We start from the raw sequence: 23856 nt of genomic DNA on the forward strand, positions 1-23856 counted from the left end.
TCCATGTGTAACATTAGACGTGTGATTATTTATAATGCCTACCTTCTGCTTTGATCAGTCATTTCCTGCGATACAATCTGTATTCTTCACGCACTGTTTCTGGATTATATTGCAGGTAACATAAATCTTACTGAATCACAATGGCCTGTTTTATTATATCTCCATCTTTTATCAAGATGGGTTTTTGGTTGAATTAATCATGTGGTGTGGGAGCCCACGACCACACTCTGTGTACTCATCTACGTACACTACTCTTATATTATCCGGAGATTATCACCTACACTTACTGTATTTAGTTTATGGTAGGGCTGCAACTAAAAACTATTTTATTATCACTTAATCTGCTGATTATTTTGTTCATTATTCTTTTGGCTTATAAAACATCATAAGACAGTGAAAAATGCTCTTTGCAGCTTCGGGAGGAGCAAGGCCATGTGATTAAAATGGTTTGTTTGCATGACCATGAGTATAAAAACTCAACTCAGCTTTAGGAACAGAAAAATGCAACACATTTTCATATTTGAGAAACTGAAACCAGTGCATTTTTGCAATATATAAAAAAAATTGGCTAATTGTTGCAGCTGCTTCAACATCATATGATTAATTTCTGACAATAAAACCAACAATGGTGCCACTTGGTTGCTTTACATGCCATTTATAATGGCTTAATCTTGTGATGGAACTAAAACTAAATTTTTCATCTGTTTTCATCTCCACAGATCCCGTCCCAGGTAGGTTTTTTTTTTTGTTTTGGATCAATAAACTGACATTACTTCACTCTTTTCTCATTCCATTCTCAAAAAGCCCACAAAGCTAGTGCATGCCTGCAACAGATGCGTGATGCCATAATCCAAAGTATAAACTATAAAATGCAGATGACAGGTTGTAGATGTCGACATTATGTTCCTTTACTGGAAAATGATTTTTCAGCAACTGCATCATTGTCGTTCTTGCATCGTCATGGGTAAATTAATGGTTAAAGGTTACATTTTAAAGGTTAAACCAGTTTTTCTTTTGTGAAAATCAAAACAAAGATGCAAAAAATATGACTAAATGAGAACTGAAATTTGGCCTTAGCAGCTGAAAGCTAATTTTGCATGCCTTTTGGATTCATTTTTTGAACATTTTAAAAGGCTAATTCACCCAGATTACAACAAACGTTTCCTCACCTACCGTACCTCTGGTGGTGAGCAGCTAGTCTGGGTTTTATGCAAGATTTTGAGACATTTGTCTGAGATTTCTGTCTCTATCCCAAAACAAAAACATGAGGGGAATGTAGTTTGTGATTGTCACCGTATCAGACCAGTTTAACTCCTAAGACAGTATCCCTTTTCAGAATTTGAACCTGGACAGGGAGGACTCTGGAGTCTGGTTTTGGAAAAACGCATGCTGGTGAAATTTTTTAAATGCCATTTTTACTGCTATAACCACCACAGATTTAATTCCATTCACTTCCGTTGTTTTGAGGCAGTGACAGAATTTTATTAGCAGTAACCTCAAAAAATTGACATTAATCCTAAACTATCTGCATAGCTGGAAACTACCAGAGGTACATAAATGTCTTCTTATAATTTGGTCAAAATGCCTATTTTTTTTGCCGTGCTGCATCAGAATTCTTGTTAGGAAACATGTTTCTCTCACCTTTTGTACACACTGGAGGGTAATTTCACTCACCATATTATATTCCTCTGATAAAGTTTCATAGGGCCAATTGGGAACTTCCTCAAAGGCCATTTTATGAAATGCCTTGTCACTGCCATAGGTTAGCTGTCCAATAAGATGGCTCTTAGTGTCCTTTCGGAGGTGACCTGGCACTGACAGCTTTATTAATTATAGTTTCTTGAGGGCTATGGACTATTTGTAAATCCACCTCTACCTGCCCTTGTCTCCCTTCCTTTGAGTCATTGTACCTTGGCCTGCTTTATCTGTAGAGAGCTGGGTGCTAGGTGCTGCTGATAGCTGAGGCGAGGTCGAGGAATCATGTCGACAGCCGCCGCCATGGCTCGTTCCACCTCTCTGAGTTTCATTTCTCCCCCCATTCATTTTTCATTTAAGAAGGTGACACAATATGCTCTGAGCCCAAGGGGCCAAACGCACCATCGATTTCCCCTCACATTGTGAAGTTCTGATGCTTCACTTAGCCTGAGCTGCTACTGAGCTCGTAGGTTAGATCGGAGCACACTGAGATGAACTGATAAATACACTGTATGCCTGTAAACACGATGGCCGATTCTCCTCACTTGTCTGTCGACATTTAGGGGGAAGCGGAAAGCCGTGATATAAACAGCAAAAATGTGATCCAAGTATTAAAAGCTGTTTAATTAGAAAGGGGCCTTTTCTTGTTATGGGCTCTTTTGAACGAGGATGGGTAATTAGGACTTACTCTTTTTTAACTAAAGAATGCAATGTTCTTTTATAGGAAAGGAGGAGCATGGGGACAGACTCGTGGGCATTCTTAAGAATGTCAATGTCAGAATCAGCTTTATGGTGTGTCGGACACATGAGGAATTTGACTCTGGTACAGCGGCTCTCAATGTGCATTAGGAAAGAGAAAAAAAAATAACAGTAAAAGTACATTTTTTAATGCACGGCAGCAATCAGGAACGAACACGTTTTGGCACGTGGCCTTCATCAAGTCAGTAGCATCTTAAGAAAATCCTGATGAAGGCTGATGCACATTGTCTTCTGAAAATTCATGGTGCATAGAAAAGTGATGAAACCTGCTGTTGTGAGCACAGACAGGTCTTTTGTTGCTAAGTAATCCCTGAAGTTTTAAAATATAACATTTTGATTTAGTTAATGTGCTAAAATGAGTATTTTAATTAAATCTAGACAGTTTTTCTTCAAATTGAGACTTGAATATAGTTCTGATCTGAGATGTAAGACATTAAAAAAGTACTAAAAGGGAAGAGTGAGACATCTATCAATCTTCTTAGAAGTATTTGCTTGTACACCCAGAGCAGGATAAGACATTATATATATCATTACAATGTAGTGTCTGACTTTTTATTGCACCATTGTCTTAACAAGGTAGAAGACTTTCCCTCTTCGCCAGACAGGATTCATCATACACCTCATTAGTTTCAGGGGGCTTCTGTCTGTGCTAGAACTTGAATTTATTCTTCCTTGTGCGGCACCATTTTTGTGTTCACTGGCTAAACAGTCACAACCAAGCATTTCAAAAGGCTCTACACAAGTTCACATTAAGGATAGGGTTTGGCTTAATTACAGCTTTAGTTTTGCCTTAAATATTCCACATGAGAATTAAAGTGGAATGTGTTTTGTGTATTCGTGGGGCGTGCGTGTTAACTGAAGGGTAACAACTCATGTTTTGGCCTTTTCAGGGACAGTGACATTTGAAATGAACAGCAGAAGTTATCTTGATTGACTGTGTGTCTGCAGCCACTATATTTCCGTTATTTCCTAACGCTGGGTAATTTCTGCGCTCATCAATTATAGCCTCAGCCCCTTTCCATCAGATCACTTGCCTCAGATTGGAAAAATGACATGTGCAAGAAAACAATTTTTCTTAACTGTGACTGTGACAGTTATTTTCTGAAGCGCCAAATGGCTTCAACTTTTGACTTGGATTGATGGACACTGGTCCACAATGTGCCTTTTCAAATTATTGTTATAGTTCCCATTTCCTACGCTATGAAGCATGTTTATCCTCCTGTCTGCACTCTATAGGCTTCTTGCATTCCCATTGAAACAATTCATTTCCAGCTCTAAACACCTCCAACCATCACTGCTGCTTCTGGATTGCCAGTAGGTTCTTTAAATTATCAAACCTCTCTTTTCTCTTTCTCTGGTAGGACTTTGGGGATGATGGGTCACTGTACATTACCAAGGTGACCACTACTCACATGGGCAACTATACCTGTCATGCTGATGGCTATGAGAAACTCTTTCAGACTCACACCCTCCAAGTGAATGGTAAGAGCCAAATACTGTTCATGCAACAACACACTTTTTATTAAAGTCATTTTACCCTCAGCCACTGTTATAGGTGCCTACTTAGCAAGACCCAGTCTCTTTCCACTTTTAAAATTATCTTTGTAGAGTAAACTATTGGTATTTTTTGGAATCCATCAGCTACTATGGCAAGCAGATGGGAGATTTAGATTCTCATTCAGAATAAAGACAAACATTTGCTCTTGTTGAAATGTTTTACTGAATTTTGTGCTTGCAAAGTGATCATCGGTCTCCTGTTATTGCTTAAAAGGATTTATTCAAACAGCGTTTGTAGTACAGATAAATCTTTAAAGTGGTAATCTAAATTGTTTTGGTAACATCTGTGAGTGTACACAATCATTGCTATAGCACTGCATGTTTTAGCTAGGATTTTTCTTTTTTTTGATAATGTGAGTTTCTACAATCTGATCTGTGATAGCTTTATTAAGATACCAAATTTACAACAGTTGCTGAGTCTGATTACTATTTGTACATGGGTAGAGGTGGTACCAATATAGCATCAATACAATACATTGGCTAGAACTAGAAATGAGCCAAACTTTTCACAGATCTGATATAAAGTAGGTAAAGGCAGTAGTTTGTTCTATAAGCCAATAGTATAAATCCACTTTTAGGGAATTCAGTTGGGGTGCTAGTTTAAGCATTTTTTTTTCCCAGAGACCCAGTGGTCCTTTCCAAAAGGGTCCCTCCGAGCAGTACTTTCAAAATTAGTATCTATATGAGTGGTTGTGGAGGGCATTTAATAGAGCCACTACAAATAAGTGGGTAAGCTGTGTGATGCCTCTCTTAGGAAGCAGTCATCAGAATAACTAGTGCAACAACACATATGATGTGGGTGTCTGAGTTACTGACACAAATGCATAACAGAACAGTGTTACTGCTGCAAAAATAAATGCATCACAATGTGACAGGTTGTTGGTGTAGACAGAGCTCAGTGTCAGTGACACAACTTACTGCATGTGTACATCTGTTTTGGGGTAGTGCAGTATTGTGAAGGTAAGGTCAGAGCGGCACCAGTTTCTACTGAAGTGGCTACAATCAATATTTGAAATATATTAAATGACAGTGTGAAAGATGTCAATTACAGTGTATTATCATCACCCAAATCTGCAGCTCCTTTTGGGTTTTGGAGCTTCATGGTGCATTTCAGCTGTTCATTTAGCTCTTCATCTGTAGATTTACTGTTTTAGTTCATTCTCACTATTTTCATAGCATCATTTTCAGCTTCAGCAGCTGGTGTTTCAGCAAAAAAGTTCTGAAAACCCATTATCACTACCTACACAGTACCAAACTGGAGATGAAATTTGTGCCTAGCTAGTGTCCAATATTTCCCTTCAGATTTGGTAGAGACCAAACACATCGCTAAAAGAAGGTGAATACTGGACCTACATTCAACAGAAATGTGCCTTCATGTAAATCATGGTGTTTGCTCCATAACGTTTGCTATCATGTTTGCCAAATCAGCCTAAAGATGGTGACAGGTCAGTGCTGTGTTCACCCCTTCCACCATTTCCAAGTATCCAAACAAAACAAAACAAAAAGCATTTCAATTTTTTTTAATCTTTTCCACATCAATTAAAGCCCAAACAAGTGATGAATTTAAAAACATCTACTGTTCTTTTCTATGCTCTGGTAGACTTTCAGGGCATAGCTGACCTTTGTCCAACTTTGACTGACAGTTGCAGTCAACCAAGAAACAGTGCTGTGTTCATGCATCTTATATTTGACAATGGATACGTTATTATTCTAGCAGTTTAGCACCACATTGTTTCTTTGTTTAAATGTTACCCTACCAGACTACAAACTTTGTCCAATTTGTATTTCTTACATCACACCCTTTTTAATGCTGAGAGCATTCCACTTTCATGGGACCGAAGGCCAGTTTGACCATACCCTTAAGTATGCACTGATACCACAAGATGCTATAGTTCACTTCTTGCTAATTGGTTTGGGAAAGTCTTCAGTGTGGTGAACTGACCATGTGAATGCTGAAAGAGACAATATGGAGAGGGCAAAGGTGATGTGATTGAGCTTGTGTAATGAACCTGTTTTCGTCCATACTGATTCTAATGAGCTGAATGTGAATAAATCTGAATGTGTCAATGTAGAAAACCCAACATCATTACATTTGACAGACAGTTAGTTCATTATCATTCTTCTGAATGATTACTCCAAGTTTAATTTGTAGTGATATACAGGTCTTATTATACCAAGTATTGTGTTTATGGAAACAGAATCTCCAGATGACCTTTTTACTGTGGACTATGAATTTAACATTCTGAGTTTTGTTGAAGTCCTCGAGGACCTGCTGCCCTGATGTGACTGCTGGGGTTTCCTAAAACTCAAATAAACAGCTGAAAGAGAGGGTAATTCTGAGAAACTGGGTTCACAGTGCTAATCCATCACTTTGCAGTCATAAAAGATTGTCAAGATGTATACTTTTTAGAGTTATATTCAGATGAGCTGGTGGAAATTAAACTGGAAGTACTACTGGAAGAGCTTTTTCTCCCTGTGTGAGGTTTCTGTATTTGTGAGCTTGTGCGGTGGATCATTAAGGAGCTTTGGACTTTGATCCACACTTTCACTTATGTAATGCTAAAGGACCCCCCACAAACTGGATTTTATATTAGACTTACTGACAAACTTGGCATTTTCTGCCTCATCTTGATGAATACACTGTAATGCTCCCGCATCTTCAGTGTAAACTTCACAATGTTCTTCAAGATATTGTGATGATTTGCTTTGGTCTGTTGTCTGCTTCTTTATCTGTAACCTTTTCTTTGTGCAGTGACCCCACATTACCCACAGGAATCAATAACATTGCATCTAATTTGTACTCTGGCTGAAACATTTGTTCACTCTCCCAGATACTTTAGCAGAAAACAAATCATTGTTTGAGGTAAATTAATGAAAGCCTCTCTTGAATTGTCACATACATCAACCAGTTCTGCTGCTGTAAAAATAAATGTAGTTGTACCCCCTGGAAAACTGAATCCATCTTGAAACCATAATATTAGTATTTGTGAATGTAACAACATGCATCCTAATGCTGTTTACTTTGCCTGGCAGCAACACATTTTATCCTAATGGGCAGTTATCAAGCCCTGGAATGTCATATGCTCATGTTTCATGAAAGACATGTTCAAAATCTGACCTGCACCCATATGTGTTGGACACCTGGGTAAAGACAGAGAGTTTCCAATGGCTCAACACTTGGGGGGTATAAAAATACAGCAGAGGTTCTTACACTCCTAATGTTTACCTGGTTTTTATTTAATATGATTGTGATTTGCATGTGTACACATTTAGGCGATTTTATAGAATTTTTTCCTTCTACATAAATTTTGACATCTGTTTCTTTTAATAAAATAAGACATTCTTAACCCAGAGCATCTCAATATCTTGCTTCTGTAGAACTCTTTGTAATTATATTGGTAACTGATGAGTTGTTAATATCATAGCCTTAGTTATATCTACTACACAGCAACGTCTGAGGGAGAAAAGGAATATTTCTTAGTCTGGTTTCTTCATCTTTGCTCTCAAATGTTTTGGGTACCAGTTTCTCTATGAACTGAATGTGCTTAATTTTAGTTGTATTATCTAGAATCTTTGCCGTAAATATTTATCAAATAAACAGCACACATGGCAATGAAGAGAATAAGCGCAAACAGAAAATGACAGAGGTTTATTATGCTTCTTAAGTTCTGTCCAAGATTTTTCTTTCTTTTTAATGCCACAGCAGTTTTGCTGTTTTTACTTTACAGTGGTTTTACCAATGAAAGACCATTTCTTCACCAGGCCTGTGATGCTTTCGGGTAATGTACCGAATTCAGACTTTGGACAAAACTGTTGTCCAAGCAGGATTTCTCCCACACTCAGGCTCAGGTGAGAGAGTAGTCACGGACAAAAGAAGCTTTCATCATAGTGTGTGTCTGTGGATGTCAGGATGTTTGTGTACAGTATGTCACTGTGCTGTATGAGTGAGTGTTTGTATAGATACAGAGGGCACAGAATTGTGTTATTTTGAGTGTGTATTGTTTGTGTGGACCTGGTCAGTTCAATTTATTTTATTTATATAGCACCAAATCACAGCTAAATTCATTTCAATGCACTTTACATAGTAAGGTTATAACCTTCTTACAGTATTATAGAAAAACAATCCAACAAATCTTCCCTGAGCAAGAACTTCAATGGAAAAAACCTCAGACAGACCCCAGGTCTTGGTGGGCGGCCATCTGCCTTGATCGGCTGGGGTGAGTGGATAGAGGGGAAAGAAGAGAAAAGCATCAAGAAACTACAAACAAACAAACACTAGGACGGTTGATGTGGCCGGTGACTGCTCATCAGAAACGTAGAGCTCTGGAGCCAGGGAAACGAGCAGAAAGGTACAGGGAGAGAGAGAGGACACACTACAGGAGAGAGGAGACACACAGTTAGACATGCAATGGTGGCATATAAATGCATGGAGATTGAAAGGAGAGGAGAGGAGCTCAGAGCATCATGGGGCCCCCCAGCAGCCTAGGCCTATAGCAGCATAACCAAGGGAAGGCTCAGGGTCACCTGATCCAGCCCTAACTATAAGCTTTATCAAAAAGGAACATCTTAAGTCTAATCTTAAAGGTAGAGAGGGTGTCCGCCTCCCGAACTGAGACTGGGAGTTGGTTCCATAGGAGAGGAGCTTGATAGCTAAAGGCTCTGCCTCCCATTCTACTTCTGTGGACTCTAGGAACCACAAGTAAACCTGCACTCTGAGAGCGAAGTGCTCTGTTAAGATGATAAGGCTCTAAAAAAAAGCAGCATTTTGGATTAACTGGAGGCTTTTTAGGGAATTATTGGGACATCCTGATAGTAAAGAGTTACAGTAGTCCAGCCTGGAAGTAACAAATGCAATGGCCAGTTTTTCAGCATCACTTTGAGACAGGATGCTCCTGATTTTGACAATACTGAACAGGTGAAAGAAGGCAGTTGTAGAGACTTGGTTTATGTCTGAGTGAAAGGACATGTCCTGGTCAGAAATATTTAGATTTTTTTTCCATTAGTTTTATATAATTTAGGTGGCCAGGGTACAGATGCAGTCTCTGTGGGATTTTGGGAGTTTTGTGAGGTGGATGGCTGCAACAAAACAGGGAGGTGTGTAGGTTCTAACAGCCCAGTGTGTATGACCATGTATTTTTTTTTAGCAACAGCTGTGAGTTCAATTTGATTGCAGAGCTGTAGCAAGTCTCCCAGGCTTAGTTGGAAATCTCCCACTAGAGTGATGGTGAAGTGGTCTCCTGTCGTGGTGTTTATGCGCCCTGTGCTCTTGTATGTATATATGTTTGTATGTATGTATGTGTGTGTATTTGCACACCTGCTCATCTTCTAGAGCGCCATGGCCAACGGGAACCCTGCTGAGTGATTGACGACTGGCTGGGGAGCTTTATGATGGAGCTGTCAGCCCTGCTGTGTCGCAGGCTCATGACAGTGGCTCTCCTGACACATTTCGGAATGCAGCTCCTCTCACATCTTGTCTGGATCCAGGTTGGAGTGGAAAAATAGACCAATTGGCTCATTACTTTTATTTTCATAACTGTAAGGGCAAAGGAAATGGTGATTTGCATGCAGGAATTTAGCATGCACATGCACATTTGTAGAGCGTGTGAGTGAGGAATTTTTAAAAGGCAGAATACCCACTTTCCTGTTTATTGTAAAGGCGGGCTTCATGGATCTCTGTAGCTAAAGAGGGATTTGGGGACCTGATGAAACATGCAGATCTACCGTGAGAAGAAAGATGTCTGAGCAAAATACTGGATCTTAACAGCACTTTTTGAAAAACAGTCAATACATTCATGTTATGTTGTGGAACAGCCTTCTGTTACAGTCTCACTTGTTGAGGGGTTTGTTGAAGGCAGGTCATGGATTAGGAGTAGGACTTTCAAAGACATTTTTACTTCAGCCATCAAAAGGTCTTTGTCGTACTTAAGTGCTTTAATATGAATGTTTCATATTTAATCTGTGCAGTTGCAATTTTGGATGTAAGCATTTTGTGGTTTAGTTTTATGTTTTATGTAATGTCTCTGACTTGTTTTACTATATGAAAACATTTTAGGTTTTCATTTTATTTTAGTAGCTTCATCCATTAATAATGTTGTTGATTTGCTTTTAGGTGCTCCTGTTAGGTGTCAACAGAGCAGAATCCACATTCACAGATGTGATTTGGTACAGATTTTTACATTGGATGCCCTTCCTACGCTCCCGTTTTTTTTCATGGTTTTGGATCGGCATTAAGAGTGCATGGGCTTGTGCAGCGTCAGTGGCTGGGTGTGGTGCACTGGCTTGAAAGCAACCCGGGGCCACTCTGTGGTGGGTGAGAACGCTACGTCAGAACCACCACTGTGGTAGAGTTTCATCCATTTAAAGCCAAAAAACAAAACAAACAAAAAAAAAAAACACTCTGTGGAAGTAGTTGTTGTTAGCACCAGTGTTTATCCTAAACTAACATCAACTATCCCTATTCTCATGAGAATCTAGTTTTAACTTCATTAGGCTACATTAGGTATAATTTTCAGTTATTTTAATGCCACAGTGACATTTTATTTTGCATCCCTTCATAGTCTGCCAGACATTAGTTTTATTCAGTTTTCTAATTAATGTAAGTCAGTCTTTCATTCTAGTGGGTAATAATACTGTATATTTTAGGCTGTAAGAGGGTTGAGACATCTTCAGCAACACCGAGTGGCTTTCTCTGCCACATTCATAGTCATGGAGGAATTCACTGACCTGAGCTTTTCTGCCTTTAACTAGGGAATGACCTTTACTGAGCTCTTTGGGCAGTAAGTGGGAATTGCAGAAACTGTGATAGGCCTTGGTTCCTCCTACATTTCTCTGACAGCCATTCACTCCTCCTATGGCCCCGAGTAACAGCGGTGGACTGTGACTGACAGACAGCAGTCACATTTTCACAGTAGAAATAGGTAAGCTAGATATTCAGAGTGGATACCTGACGGAAAAATCTATACGATGTAATGCAATGCAAACTGTAGTTGCACAGCATTTAAGCAGCTTTTCAGGCTTAAAAATGAAGTGAGAAGTGATGAACTACATTGTTAAACATAATGAAAGGGAAAAATCTCATGGTAGAGAAGGTAACATTTATCCATTGATGTGTATCAATATTAATGCTTTTTTCCCACCAAAAGGTGTATTAGGGTGTCTGTGCAACATGCTATAAGGTCTCATCTTATCCTTTTAATAATTATTAGTTTACAAAGGTTGATTTGCTTTATCAGTGACTAGGAGCAGAATGTAGAACTATGTAGATCAAAAATGGTCAGATTTAAGAGTTGTCATTTCTTTTCTATAAACGTCTTTCAACATCCATAAGAACAACCTTTATAGTTGTCCATCTCATTCATTCTTGTAGTAATTTTTGTTATCTTTCACGAATCTAGCTAGTTAACTTGCTAGCTATGTCAGAGACTGTGTCTTCGTTCTCCAATAGCCACCAAAACGCATATTCAAATGGCTGAAAACTTAGCGGTGATTCGAAGGTTTGGAACCATGCTACATCTACATCCTCCATTCTGTGCATACACTCACGTTTAAACAATGTTTTTATGTTTACCAACATAGTTAATATGTAATTTTGTCATATTGAACTCGGGTTATTATCTGCATTGATTGGTACACATCAGGCTCCTCGTATCATAGATGTTGGATTTCATTAGAGCGATTATCTGCATTGAAGCCTCATTTGGATGTTTGAGGAAACCAGGCTGGGTTATTAAAGTCAGGCTCCTCTTATCATAGATGTTGGATTTCATTAGAGCCATGAAAGAAGAGTTAACTGCAACTTTTGCTCTGCCTTAGCAAACTTCTGTAAACCCATTCGCAGCAGTGATTAGACCTACACTTACCTGCTCTGTAATTACACCTTTACACTGCACCCACACCTCTGCTATAAGCTATCACACTCATGGATTGGTGCTTCAGCTCTGATTGGATCACATGCTGAGCCCTTCAGTACAAACCACACAGCAGTTCCATCTTCTCAAACACACAGGCAATTTACCCTAAAACGTGTATGAGATGAGATATGAGCTCAGTGTCATGGTGCTGTCCATTTTGTATTATTCTCAATAGGATCATAACATGTTTTTATACACTGTATTGGGCCCCAACAAAATACCACCCAAGTCATAAGTACATACCTTTGCCCTGCATTTTAGCACCTGTTTTCAGATTACAATGCATGAATGTTGGAATGTATACCATATTTTTTCAATATCAAAGTATATACAGAACATCTGTTCATGTAAAAGGAACGCACATAAAAATTCAGTTATAAACATTACCAACTTCAGCCTGCAAGTATTTCTATTTCCTTTTTTCCATCTCAAACAGAATCCGTATTAGCTGGTAGCTTAAACCACATAAAACCATCTGGGAAGCAGCTGGTGAAATTACATCCACGTCAGTTTTCTGTTTTCCCTCATCCTGTTCACCACTACTCTTCTCTACAGAGAAACCACTGAATGCATAGTACATTCATGCCAAGTCCTTGAATTAAGATACTATAGTCACCCCCCCCCAAATGTATGTTCTCAAAAAAATAAAATTCAGACTAATAAGCACATATTACAGCTATGAGAGTAGATTTATATTTATACTTCTCTTAAAAAGTTTTACATATACAGCAAAACACCCCTAGTCAATATCACTAAAATGTTAAGTAATTAAATTCCTGCACATTTAATATAATTGTATTCATTTTTGTGAAAGCCCAGGAAGATTGAAACCAGTTAATTTGAAAAGCAGAAATGTTTCGCTAATTAAATTATACTGAAAGGTCCATATTTTAGCACCAACTGCAAACGAAGAGCCACTGAGTCAGTGAGATTCTTTGTTTGTTTTAATATTTTATGTCTGCCTTTATTTTTGATGACATATTTGATCCTCCTGGACGTGGATGATAATTAGTGTTGCACAAAGAGATGTTCTGTCATTCTTCACATGAATTGTTTTCAGTTACTCTTTGCTGGAGGGTTCAACTTTAAAACACTCCACAGGTGTGTTGTTGATTCAAGGCAGGGGATGTACTTGACCAAGAAATTGTTTATACTTTTTTCTTCTTTTGAAAACACTTGTGTGAATTTTAGCAGTGTTTGGGATTACTGTGATGTTGGAAAACGCTTCTCATGCCAAGCTTCTTGAAACTGGGAGTCTTCTTTTCATTCAGTATATGGGATAGTGCTGATTGTGAAGCGTGGAAGAGGTGGTGTGCCAAGATGCCGCTGCTTGTGTAATGCGTCTTGGTTATGACTCTGGTTGTAATCATATTTAACATAAGAAAAAAAAAACAGGTTATTCAGCTCTTTGTCTTGTGTGCATGATTTAAATTATTCAGGTTTCTGAGTGTCTGCATCAGTACAAGTTTGTTTTTTGACACTTCCACCTTCTGAAAATGTTTCCCCAACAGGATGAACCAAGCTGCTTGGACTCTGCTACATTTACCACTGTCCTGAATTTAGAGTCTTCATTAAATCTTCAGTAATGGCAGATAAGAGTACCAGTAAAATTAGTCCGCTCTAGAACTGCAGCTAACAGTTGTTTTCATTATTGATTCATCTGCAGATAGTTTTTTGGTTTAATGTTTTCCCTATAAAATAGTGCTTGTTTTGTCCAACCAACTGCCCTGAACCCAAAGAATCTTTACTTAACTGGCAATTAATACCAAGAGCAGCAAATCTTATCATTTGAGAAGCTTGAACCAGAAAATGGTGTTGGCATTTTTGCTTGAAAAATAACTGTTTTCAAAATGCTCAATTAATTTACTGGGGACTGACTAATCACCCCAACTAATTATTTAATCTCTGATCCTTTGTATTTCCTTTATTTGACTTTCACTTTCATTGTCTAGACCATAATTTCAGAATTTAATGCTGCTTTGTAACAAGCTGACAATGCACAAAGAAGAATTTTTATCAAACTCTGTTACATATTGCAATACTGTGTTCACTGCTTTTATTGTGTGTGCATTCGGCATGATTGATTTAGAGATGCAGTTATAGATTTAAACTATATTTGTGCCTTTACCACTGCCACAGCTGTCATAAAGTGACTTGCAGTTAATGCACCACATAAAAACAGATATACAGAAGGATTTTACAACTAGAAAAAGAATGTGCGCTTCACACACACATAAGAAATAAGACCAAAGCTTTGTCTGCTTGTAAGGACATGTGTGAGGAAATTAATTGTGAGTAATACTCCTCACTCAAAAGATCGTACAGAGTAACTCAAGGGCTCTATTCAGTCAGTCTCACTGCTGCTCAGGGACACTGGCGTAATTGGAGAGGCTCTGTGACTGTGATTGGTATAGTAACCTGGGTGCCGTACAAGCCCATGGTGGCCCACTTTAGGGCTCGTGTTGGCAGTCAGGTTGACGTGAGCTCCAAAGCCCGGGAGCATCGAAGTTACCAGATGGCCATTCAGTTCTTTTGCTCACCTGGCTGAGTAGAGCCCTCCTCTAACCCAGTGCCCACAGGAAATGGTCTCTGCAGTACATCTGCCTTCTCTGCCTCTGCCAAAACTCTTGCTTCCACCCTACGCTCATGTCTCTGAAGTCTGTTTCCAAAAAGAGTAAAAAAAAGAGGACACTGATTTGGGCCACACGGGCTATGAGGGATTGCTCAGAACAAGATGGCAAGATGTGGGAATTTGATGTCCCTACTTAAACCTCTGCCAGGCTGTCATCCTTAAGTGTGACAGGTTGTTATGGAGTGAATCGCGGTGCTTATTTATGGTTGCTCAGTAAACAGTTCATTGTCACTGTCCATTTCAATGTGGAAGATACTGTACATTGCCATCCTTTTGAAAGGTTTTATCATTGTTATGCTGTTCAGGGAAAAGCCGTTTCCTTTGATTCAAATTCATTCTTTTGATATTTTCAATGTTTTGTGGAGCAAGACTCTAACAAGTTGGCCCCTGGGTGTAGAGCAAAGCACGTGGCATATTCTCAGTCAGTAAATGCATATTATTAATGGATTTGTGTGCTTTATTGATTAATGGTTCTTGGAGGTACAGTATGTAGGAGAGTTTTTTTTGTTTGTTTTTGCTTCAGGGTAGGGTAAAGAAGTGAAACGCCAGCATGACAGTGGTACAATGAGCAGAAATGTGTCACGTCAGCTTTTGGAACAGTTTGCAGAATAGAGGGACTTTTAGTTTGTGCCCTTTCTTTCTTAGCACATTTTGTTTTTTCTGCTTCTATCTCCTCATCTGCTTCCCGACAAAAGGTTACATAAAATCAATGGCTACCAAGCAAAATCAATAACGTCAGAAGGGAAGGTTTCTCCTTTATTTATTTATCCGATTTGCTTGGCTTCACAGAGCTCAGTAACCACATCTAAAGGTATTCAGCAATACTGAAAACACACTTGATTTTATTGATAATGTATGCTAATGCAAAGCCATAAGTTTAGGGCTGGCATCTTCTCTAAAACTTTTCGTTCAATAAAGTTGGCACACTCCTCAGTAATGTAAACAGTGAGGTGATGCAGTATTTATTAATTATTCTATTTCACCTGTCTGCCACCCCTCCCCCTTTTATTTTCAGTTCCTCCTGTCATCCGAGTTTACCCAGAGAGCCAAGTCCGTGAGCCAGGCATCACTGCCAGCCTGCGCTGCCATGCTGAGGGCATCCCTAGCCCCCAGCTGGCCTGGCTGAAGAACGGCATGGACATCACCACCAAGCTGTCCAAACAGCTCACCCTGCAAGGTACAGAATCAAGACTTTACAGCTCCTTGCATGTACATCTCTATACCTTCACTGCCACTACTGCTTGTTTCATTATTTTTACTACTGCTCTTATTAACACTTGTGTGACAATTTTTATTATAATTTCTATTGTCACCACTAACAAATTCTTTTTTTTTATCAATACTATAAGATCATGAGTACCATCAAGTCTTACTAAGATATAATTTAATACCAGTTTCCCTTCACGTGTTGCTTCACTTCTGGTATATTTGTTCTGTTTAATTATAGCATGAGCAATGAAAAGTGCTGGTCTGCCAGCTGATGGGCTGGTTGAATTTCTGGTTAAAAATCCTTGGCTGTCGCTGTTTTCAGTTTGAAGATATTGGCTAGAAATCACAATATGAGTTCTTATACGCAATCAGGAGATTCATAATGTCTGTAACCTGATAAGTTAGGTTTATTGTCTAGCCTCAGTATCAAGTATTCAGAAGCTTTTTCTTTATGGTCGCACACCAAATCAGAAACACGGCATGTGGCAGACCTGTGCCACATTCATACTTTGACCTCTTAGCATTTTGAATTCTCCCTGAAACAAACCTCTCACCCTTCTTCCCCACTTATTAGAGAACTGTTATTTAACAGAGTAACATAGCAAAAGAAGCACAAAAATCACCTTGTGTCCCATTCTGGAAGGCAAACTGTGTTTTTATGTGTTCCCTCTGTTGTTCCCTCTGTTGTTCCCCAAAGCTAATGGGAGCGAGGTACACATCAGCAACGTGCATTTTGAGGACACTGGCGCCTATACCTGCATTGCCAAAAACGAGGCAGGCGTGGACGAAGACATCTCTTCGCTATTTGTGGAGGACTCTGCACGCAAGACTTGTATGTATGCTATAATTGATCCTGTCAGTTCTTAATTGTTTATATCCTGTGATGCAATGATAGGGCATTTGAACAATTTTGGTTTTGTCCTGTTAATGAGAAAAAAGCCATTAGAAAATGTAACCTTGGGCTGTGGCATATGTGAGGAACATTTTTTCACAAATTTTTAAAATTGTGAAAGTAATCAACACAATCAGTTATAAACTAATAATTTGTAGCAGCCATAATGTTCATTGTTGATGAATCTATTGCAGTTTTTTTAGATTAATTATTAATAGATTTCACCAAATAGCGAAAATAACCATAAAATTATCCAAAATGTACCTTTTGCCTAAGGTAGCGTCTTCAAAATGGTTGGTTGTCTTTATAAAAAGCCCAAAATCAGAGATATTGAATGGTAAGAGGATATAAATAAAAAATACTCAAACTTGATGGGCTCAGACTAGCAAATGTTTTAGTTGACAAATGACAATTGATTATCCCAGCTCCAAACTCTGTTAGTCTCTACATCAGTGATATTTGTGGCATGAATATTCCCTGATTAAGGCCTTATTTGGCACTAGCTGTCACCAGTCTATACATGTATAGGTTTGTAACATCAGGGTTGTGACACATGTAGCCATCTTATTTAAATTTGAAAGCACTTTTTTGACCAAACAATCTCCTCTTGTTCCCTCCCCATGAATAGTCTCTCACAGTAATTAACTCTGACCTTCTCAGAAATGTCAGAATCTGTCTTTGGGGTTCAGGACCAGTTGTTATTGTATTGTTCTTTCCTGTGGGTAATTAGGGTCCCCAAACACCGCACACAGCAGCTTTGCAGTCGAGTCCCACACCTCTGCCAGACCTCACATTTAGATGTCATTCTCATAGTATGACCCTTCTCCAGTCAGCCTGTCATGCATCAGAGGATCATGCTTGGCAGGTCATAAGTCTTTGCTTTGAAGCTTTTGATGTTCTACCATGGGCCAAAATGGTGCTAGGAGTTGGATATTGCAGACCCTTTCTGGAGCGAGTAACCCCACAGGACAGGAGTTCAAAGGGATGTCAGCAGACGTAGCTGTACTATTACATTATGAAAGGCGAAGGGAGAAAAACTGACTTTTCTACACTGTCAGAGTCTGACCCAAATCTTTGACTGACTGCACAGTGGGCCTACTCTAGTTTTCCTATGAGAATGCCACCTTTATTCAGAAATGATTTAAGTGAGCAAATAGAAGCTGACTATCTTCCCTGGATTGGCTGTCTCTGTGAGCCTCGGGCTAATGTGGGAGTTAGCTCATGTTGCCCGCAGTCCTCAAACACTGAAACCCTCACCTCTGCTCCTAAAAATAAATGACCGGCCAAGTCATTTGCATCAGAAGGGAGTCTTGAAATGTCATTTTCACTACCATTAGTCTGCATTTGTGCTGCTTTGTTATTTTTGGATTGAAATAATAGATTTTTCATTTTCGGAGTAATTCGAGCTTTGTTAGTCAGCTAACGCTAGCTTTGGAGTGGAGGCTGATTTTGTACAGTTTGTCGCAACCAGGTACCTGTAGTTTACGCTGTCGCAAACAATGGTTAGGAGCAGCTTGTTGTCTGTTTTGAGTCTCACTAGACCCTCTTGGCTGAAAAGAAACTAGGTAGAGTAGCTTTAAATGTGTGCCCCCTTTTGTTGCAAGCAGCCATAAGCATATTTCAACGGCACCAATAAGTGGGGGCTGCTGTATAAACAGATAATGAAAAACAATATAGTAAAGCACAATGTAATATATAAAGTTCAGTATAATTATAGTAGTATAGTTGTAAAAATACAACATTTTTATGTGAGAAGTGATATGTGAATCTGCAATAAACATCGTAAATGAATAGAAACTTAAAGGTGTCCTTATGGCTGCTTACAACTACATTAGAGTGTGGTATAAATCACCTATTAGATGTTTGTGTACTGCTTGTACATACTACATGAGGGAGTTAAAGTGTTACCCATAAAAAATGAAGAATGTGACTGTTGCAAAACAAAGATTACCAGTTAAACTGCATTTTCTAAAGCAGCCCATCATGTCCCTGTGTTACAGCTGCTGTTTTACCATGCATGGATTTCTGTTGACAAATGCATTTGTGTGTTTTTTTTTTTTTTTTGTACTGATGCACCTGCAGTTTTGATCACAGATGCTTTAGTCTCTTTGGAGATCTGTTAGCTGTCTCATGTCACTTTGAAATCATACAAATCAAAGAGGTGATTTTCAGGCTCCCTTTTTTTTTTAACAGGTGAGGATTTAATTGGCAGTGAGTGCAACATAAGTCACCTCCAGGGCTGTGTTTGAACCTGTGATCAATTTATTTCAGAATTATTTCCAGGGAGGTTCTTATTGCCTGCCTTCTGTAATTAGTATAGAATACCAGGATGATAGGTTAGCAGTAACAAAGAATGAACTCATCAGCAGTACCAAGATCAATCAGTACGGGCAAAACCAGCTTATTCACATCATGCTAGCAGCCCTGTCTTCTTCCCACGGAAATCGCAGTCTTGTCTTGGACAAGAGAGAGGCAGAGAGGAGTACAATTTTTTTCAACTACAGGTGTAATTAATTTTATAGTCACAAAAGGTAGTCAGGTCAGATTTAATTCTCAAGTTCGACACTACTCTAAAGTGCTTTTTAAAACAGTTCTGTCACAAAGTACTTACCAGCTAATAGCTGTGTGAGTGAGTGAAGAAACAGAAAATGAAGTATGAAAGAAATTGCTTGCAATTGTCAAAAACTGAAACATCAATGTTTTCAATTGGTGAAATAACAATACATGTATTATTAATTGCAAGGGAAAGGTTTGATCAAATGACCTATATATGTATGAGAAAGTGAATATCAAGTCAAAGTCCAGCTAGATGTAATGTTCTTGAGTGTAGACAGAGAAACACCACTATGAGTCCAGCTTTGTTTATACTGATGGAACTGCTCAGGCAAAATGGTGAAGCAACACAAAACTCATTAAATCTGTGAAAGGACTCTGGGTTTGAGTATTGACCCTCTGTTATCATTTGCATTATCTTGGCATTTGATTAGCTTCTCCAGATGGACAGGTAGTTTTATTGGGTTCTCCAGTAAAGGTGCAGCTGGGTGATATTTTCTAGGAAAGTGGCCAGCTGTTGTCGGTACATCAGTATTTCAGGGCAGATCACAGCGACTGGGTGAATCTGAGTTGCTCATGTTTATTGCGATGGTTAGCGTTAATACACCAAACTTAATCAGACACAAGTGTCACAATGGAGCTGTTTTTACCTTAGTGATTCATTTCCTGTTGGATATTTAATATGTTTAACAAGCAGCTCTTACTGCAGAAATATTAGTAACAGAAAAACAAAACACCCTAATCTTGCAATGAATGTTTTCAGCTAGAAGGAGTGTTCATTTAGCTAAAGTTGTTTAACAGTTGCCAGTCACCATCTGCAGTTTACACACACCCTGCAACTCCACGCTCACATACTCAGTTGGTATGTTGGCACACTCAGTTACTGCTTTCACACAAAACATTCAGATATTCTGTGAATATCACACTGAAATTCTCTGTGCATATTTTCTCCAAACCTAATGTAGATGTTTTTTAACCACAAATTCAAGCATGAATTCTGCTTGACAACATTACAAGTTCACATATGCATTAATTATTAATTAACTTCTAAAAGTTTCAATCCTTTAGGTTCAATTTTGTCACAGACCACATAAATCCATGATTCTTTTTATTTAAATCAGGGTCCTTTTATTGGACCACAAACAGATTAGTAAGATGTTAGCTAATTCCCATTCCACACACAAGAACAGTGTAGTCAGACTGATACGAGATGTAATGTGCATCACAGCAAGGAAAAAACAACACCGACATCACAGGTCGAGTTGATCTGTTTTCATATTTTCAAAAGGTTGCCAGACAGCATAGATTGTCCTTATTCATCTCTAAATGGAATACTAAGTAAATGTTTCTTCAGTATACTGTATCACTCGAGCAAGGTAACCTGACCAAAGTGCTCCAAAAATACACTCAAGATGACTGATTCTGTTCCATGTCATCCATTAATTAATGTCAGCTTCTGTTCTACAAGCTCTGCCTAATGCAGTTTAGTCAGTTTAGTTTAGCCACAATCAGCACTGATGCACTAAAATCTGTTCTGTTATTACACAGTATCAGAAAAGCCTCATGTATTCTTTTAAGAGTACAGATATTATGGATTATACTTTTCATATTTACCTAACACAACCCACTGCACAGTCAGGTTAGTGTAAGCACTCTGATTAAGATCTTCTTGTTTGCCAGATAATTCAGTAACTCTGCAATAACATAAAGCAGAATCACAATTTTATTCTAAATTGTTCACTTTATTTTTTACATTTCCCAGCTGTTCTGCCTTTCATCGGTGACATGTGATCTATGTGGGCCTGTGTGTGAGAGCTGTTTAGCATGCAATACAGGACATTTGATATTAAAATTCAAGTCAGTCCAGTGTGCGGTAAGGCTAAGCAGCAACACTGGCCAAATGTGACTATTAGTTTCTCAAAATGTCAGAGCAGAAACTAATAGCAGCCACATTAGCTAAGCAAATTTGCAGATGGCTGCGAACCTACTGAACATCTCTGGTACAGCACTTGAGAGCTAATTACAGACTATTTTATTTAAACAAAGCAATGATTTGGATTCTAACCTTGAAATATCTGATTAGACACTAAGGAACCATGACTAAGACTATGCTGAAGGCCCATGATATACTTTTTATCAATGCTTCTATATAGACAGCCATTTGTGATATCTGCAACACTGTTCATACACTTGAATGTGTATGTTGTGTGTACTTTGCAGATTTAAATTTATTCACCAAGCAGCAGATAAGGATCAAATTATTTCTGGCCACACCTGGAATTTCTTGCTTAAGTGCTTCAGATTTTCTGTTACTAACCTAACTTCCTAATATAAATGTCCAGGGTTTACATGCAACAAGCATTCTGGTGTGAGATTTCCATTACGCACACACAGAAGTTATGTGTCAGCATCCTAAAAAATCTTTATGATCTGGAACTTTTGCTCAGAATACTTTGAGGCACAATAGCTTGTTAATTTTCTATGAAAAACACTTGAAATGACAGTATGCTATGACCATTATGACAGAAATCAAGTAATTGATGAAGTTCTGGCCATAACCGCACCAACCTGTGATCCACATTACACCTCCTGTTCAAAATAATGCTCAAGTTCAGGTATTTCAAAGCTTATTCCCTAAATTATTCATCCAAAATAATATAATACAAGATCAAAAATCTGTAACAACATTTAAGACAATTTGGCCTAGAGGTCTTTACAAAAATGGAAATGGAAATGTTTACAATTCGGGGACATCTGAGCTAACTCCATCTTCCAAAGATAATTGTGCGATACAATCAAAAGCTCCAGATCATGCACCATTGTTTTGTCAACATACAGTACATAATCCTTTGTAAAAAATTGATTCACCAGTCAAAACTTGAACCATCAATCATGACCATATCAAAAGAACAAAGAGAAAACTTTTTGCTTGTTAGTGTTAGTCCTTCTTGATTTTTAGCTTTTGGAATAAGTGTTTCATGTTCACCATTACTGCCTTAACTGTCTTCAGGCTTTTGAAGCAATATGCCCATTATTAAAATTGGCGGTATTTGACTTTAAGTAGCAGAATCACAGATGTGTTCAACCAAGAGCTACTTTGATCCCACAGTGGTTGAGTTGCTGCTGGGCACGTTGTGGTGCCAGACTACCCTTACTTTAATACGACTGATCTGAAACAGACACAGGTTCCAATGGCACATTGTGATTATATCTGGAAATGTTTCAGAAATCTGACTCGGGCTGTGGAAAGAAATGATCTCATTCTGTGAAATCGTGTTTATGACTGGCCTGAGGCTTCTCATTTAAATACTTGGATAAGAGAGAGAGCTGAATAAGTTGTCAAAGGGCTGAATGAGGTATTAAGCAGGAGATGAAGTGAAAAATGTGGTTTGATGAGCGAGGAATATATGATTTTCTTTAGATGAAATCACCACCGAGGAGCTTGAAGGTCAAAACCTTCTCTTCACCAGTGCAGCACTACAGTGAATTGTTTATCTCTCAGATTTACCCAAGCACTGTGTTGTTTGGGAAATCCCAAGCAGTCACTATTCTGACATCTCTTTAACAGAGTCTGTCACCAGCAGGCAGAGCACCATCCATCTCTGACAGTCTACTGCTAAACTGGCATAAATATCTGCCCTTCGGAATGTGCCAATTATTTCTGCAGTGTCAGGATCTGTGAAGCTCAGAAAAAGCATTTGTTGCTTTAGATTTTCCACTTTGTTGTGTCTGTGCATTATGCTGCACTGTATGCTTCATATCAGGGACTTGCAGAGTACGATACAGCATATAATTTCTCAAGCGCAGCCCCTTTGCCCTTTTAGCTAAAATACACTTCTGGACCACATAAAGAACTTTTAATTATTCAATTATTATTGTAAGAGCAAGTCTGCTCAGCTGCTGTTCAGAAGAGGATGACATCATTGTCTGAGTCGCTGAGTTAAAGAAATATTTAACTTTTCAATTTATACCTTTCTTTACCTTCTGTTTTTGAGCATGACGTATCTCAAAATACTTTGCTTTATTCTGAGCGGTTGTGGTTTGATGATATGGAGACTAAGGTTTCACTGTATGGCCACCTCACACACAGTATAGATACCGGCTTTCATCAAACTCGATTTGACAGTTCTAGGTGAAAGGTTATCCAATCAGAAGCTTTGTCCTGCAGTTTGTAATGTTATATAGTGAATAAAACAACTGGTACATAGAAAGTATAGTAGTGATTTGTATATTAAATAGAGTTGAGCTGATATTTAGTTTCAAAAAATGAGGAGACGACAGCTATTTTAAAAAAGACATAACCATTATTATTGGGGTTTCTGTTTGTAATGTTATATAGTGAATAAAACAAATGGTGCTTAGAAAGTATAGAGTTGACCAGATATTTAGTTTCAAAAGAGGACACGACAGATGTCCTTGAGTTAGGTTTGAGTAACTGTAGAGGTGCGAAACAGCTATTTAAAAAAGACACTAGGTGGGGGGCTTGGGTGTGGGACAAAGCTTCTGATTGGATAACCTTTCACCTAGAACTGTCAAATCGAGTTTGATGAAAGCCGGTATCTATACTGTGTGTCACCTCATTCTTAACTGCTTCTCAGTAAAGAGGTAATTAGTATAAAGGACACAATATGGTGGCAGTAGTGGTATTA

The 23856-nt window shown here is 38.5% G+C and overlaps 1 protein-coding gene across 1 annotated transcript in view; it reads left to right on the plus strand.

Moving 5' to 3' along the window:
• Positions 1–23856, plus strand: part of fstl5 (follistatin-like 5) — a 160889-nt gene that overhangs the window by 107723 nt on the left and 29310 nt on the right. Inside the window, exons 8-10 of the mRNA XM_020622822.1 lie at positions 3816–3936; positions 15569–15730; positions 16460–16594. Coding sequence (XP_020478478.1) covers positions 3816–3936; positions 15569–15730; positions 16460–16594 — 418 coding nt within the window. The remainder of the gene's footprint in view (positions 1–3815; positions 3937–15568; positions 15731–16459; positions 16595–23856) is intronic.

Source organism: Monopterus albus, unplaced genomic scaffold, assembly GCF_001952655.1.
Source record: "Monopterus albus unplaced genomic scaffold, M_albus_1.0 scaffold289.1, whole genome shotgun sequence".
Classification (NCBI taxonomy): Eukaryota; Metazoa; Chordata; class Actinopteri; order Synbranchiformes; family Synbranchidae; genus Monopterus; species Monopterus albus.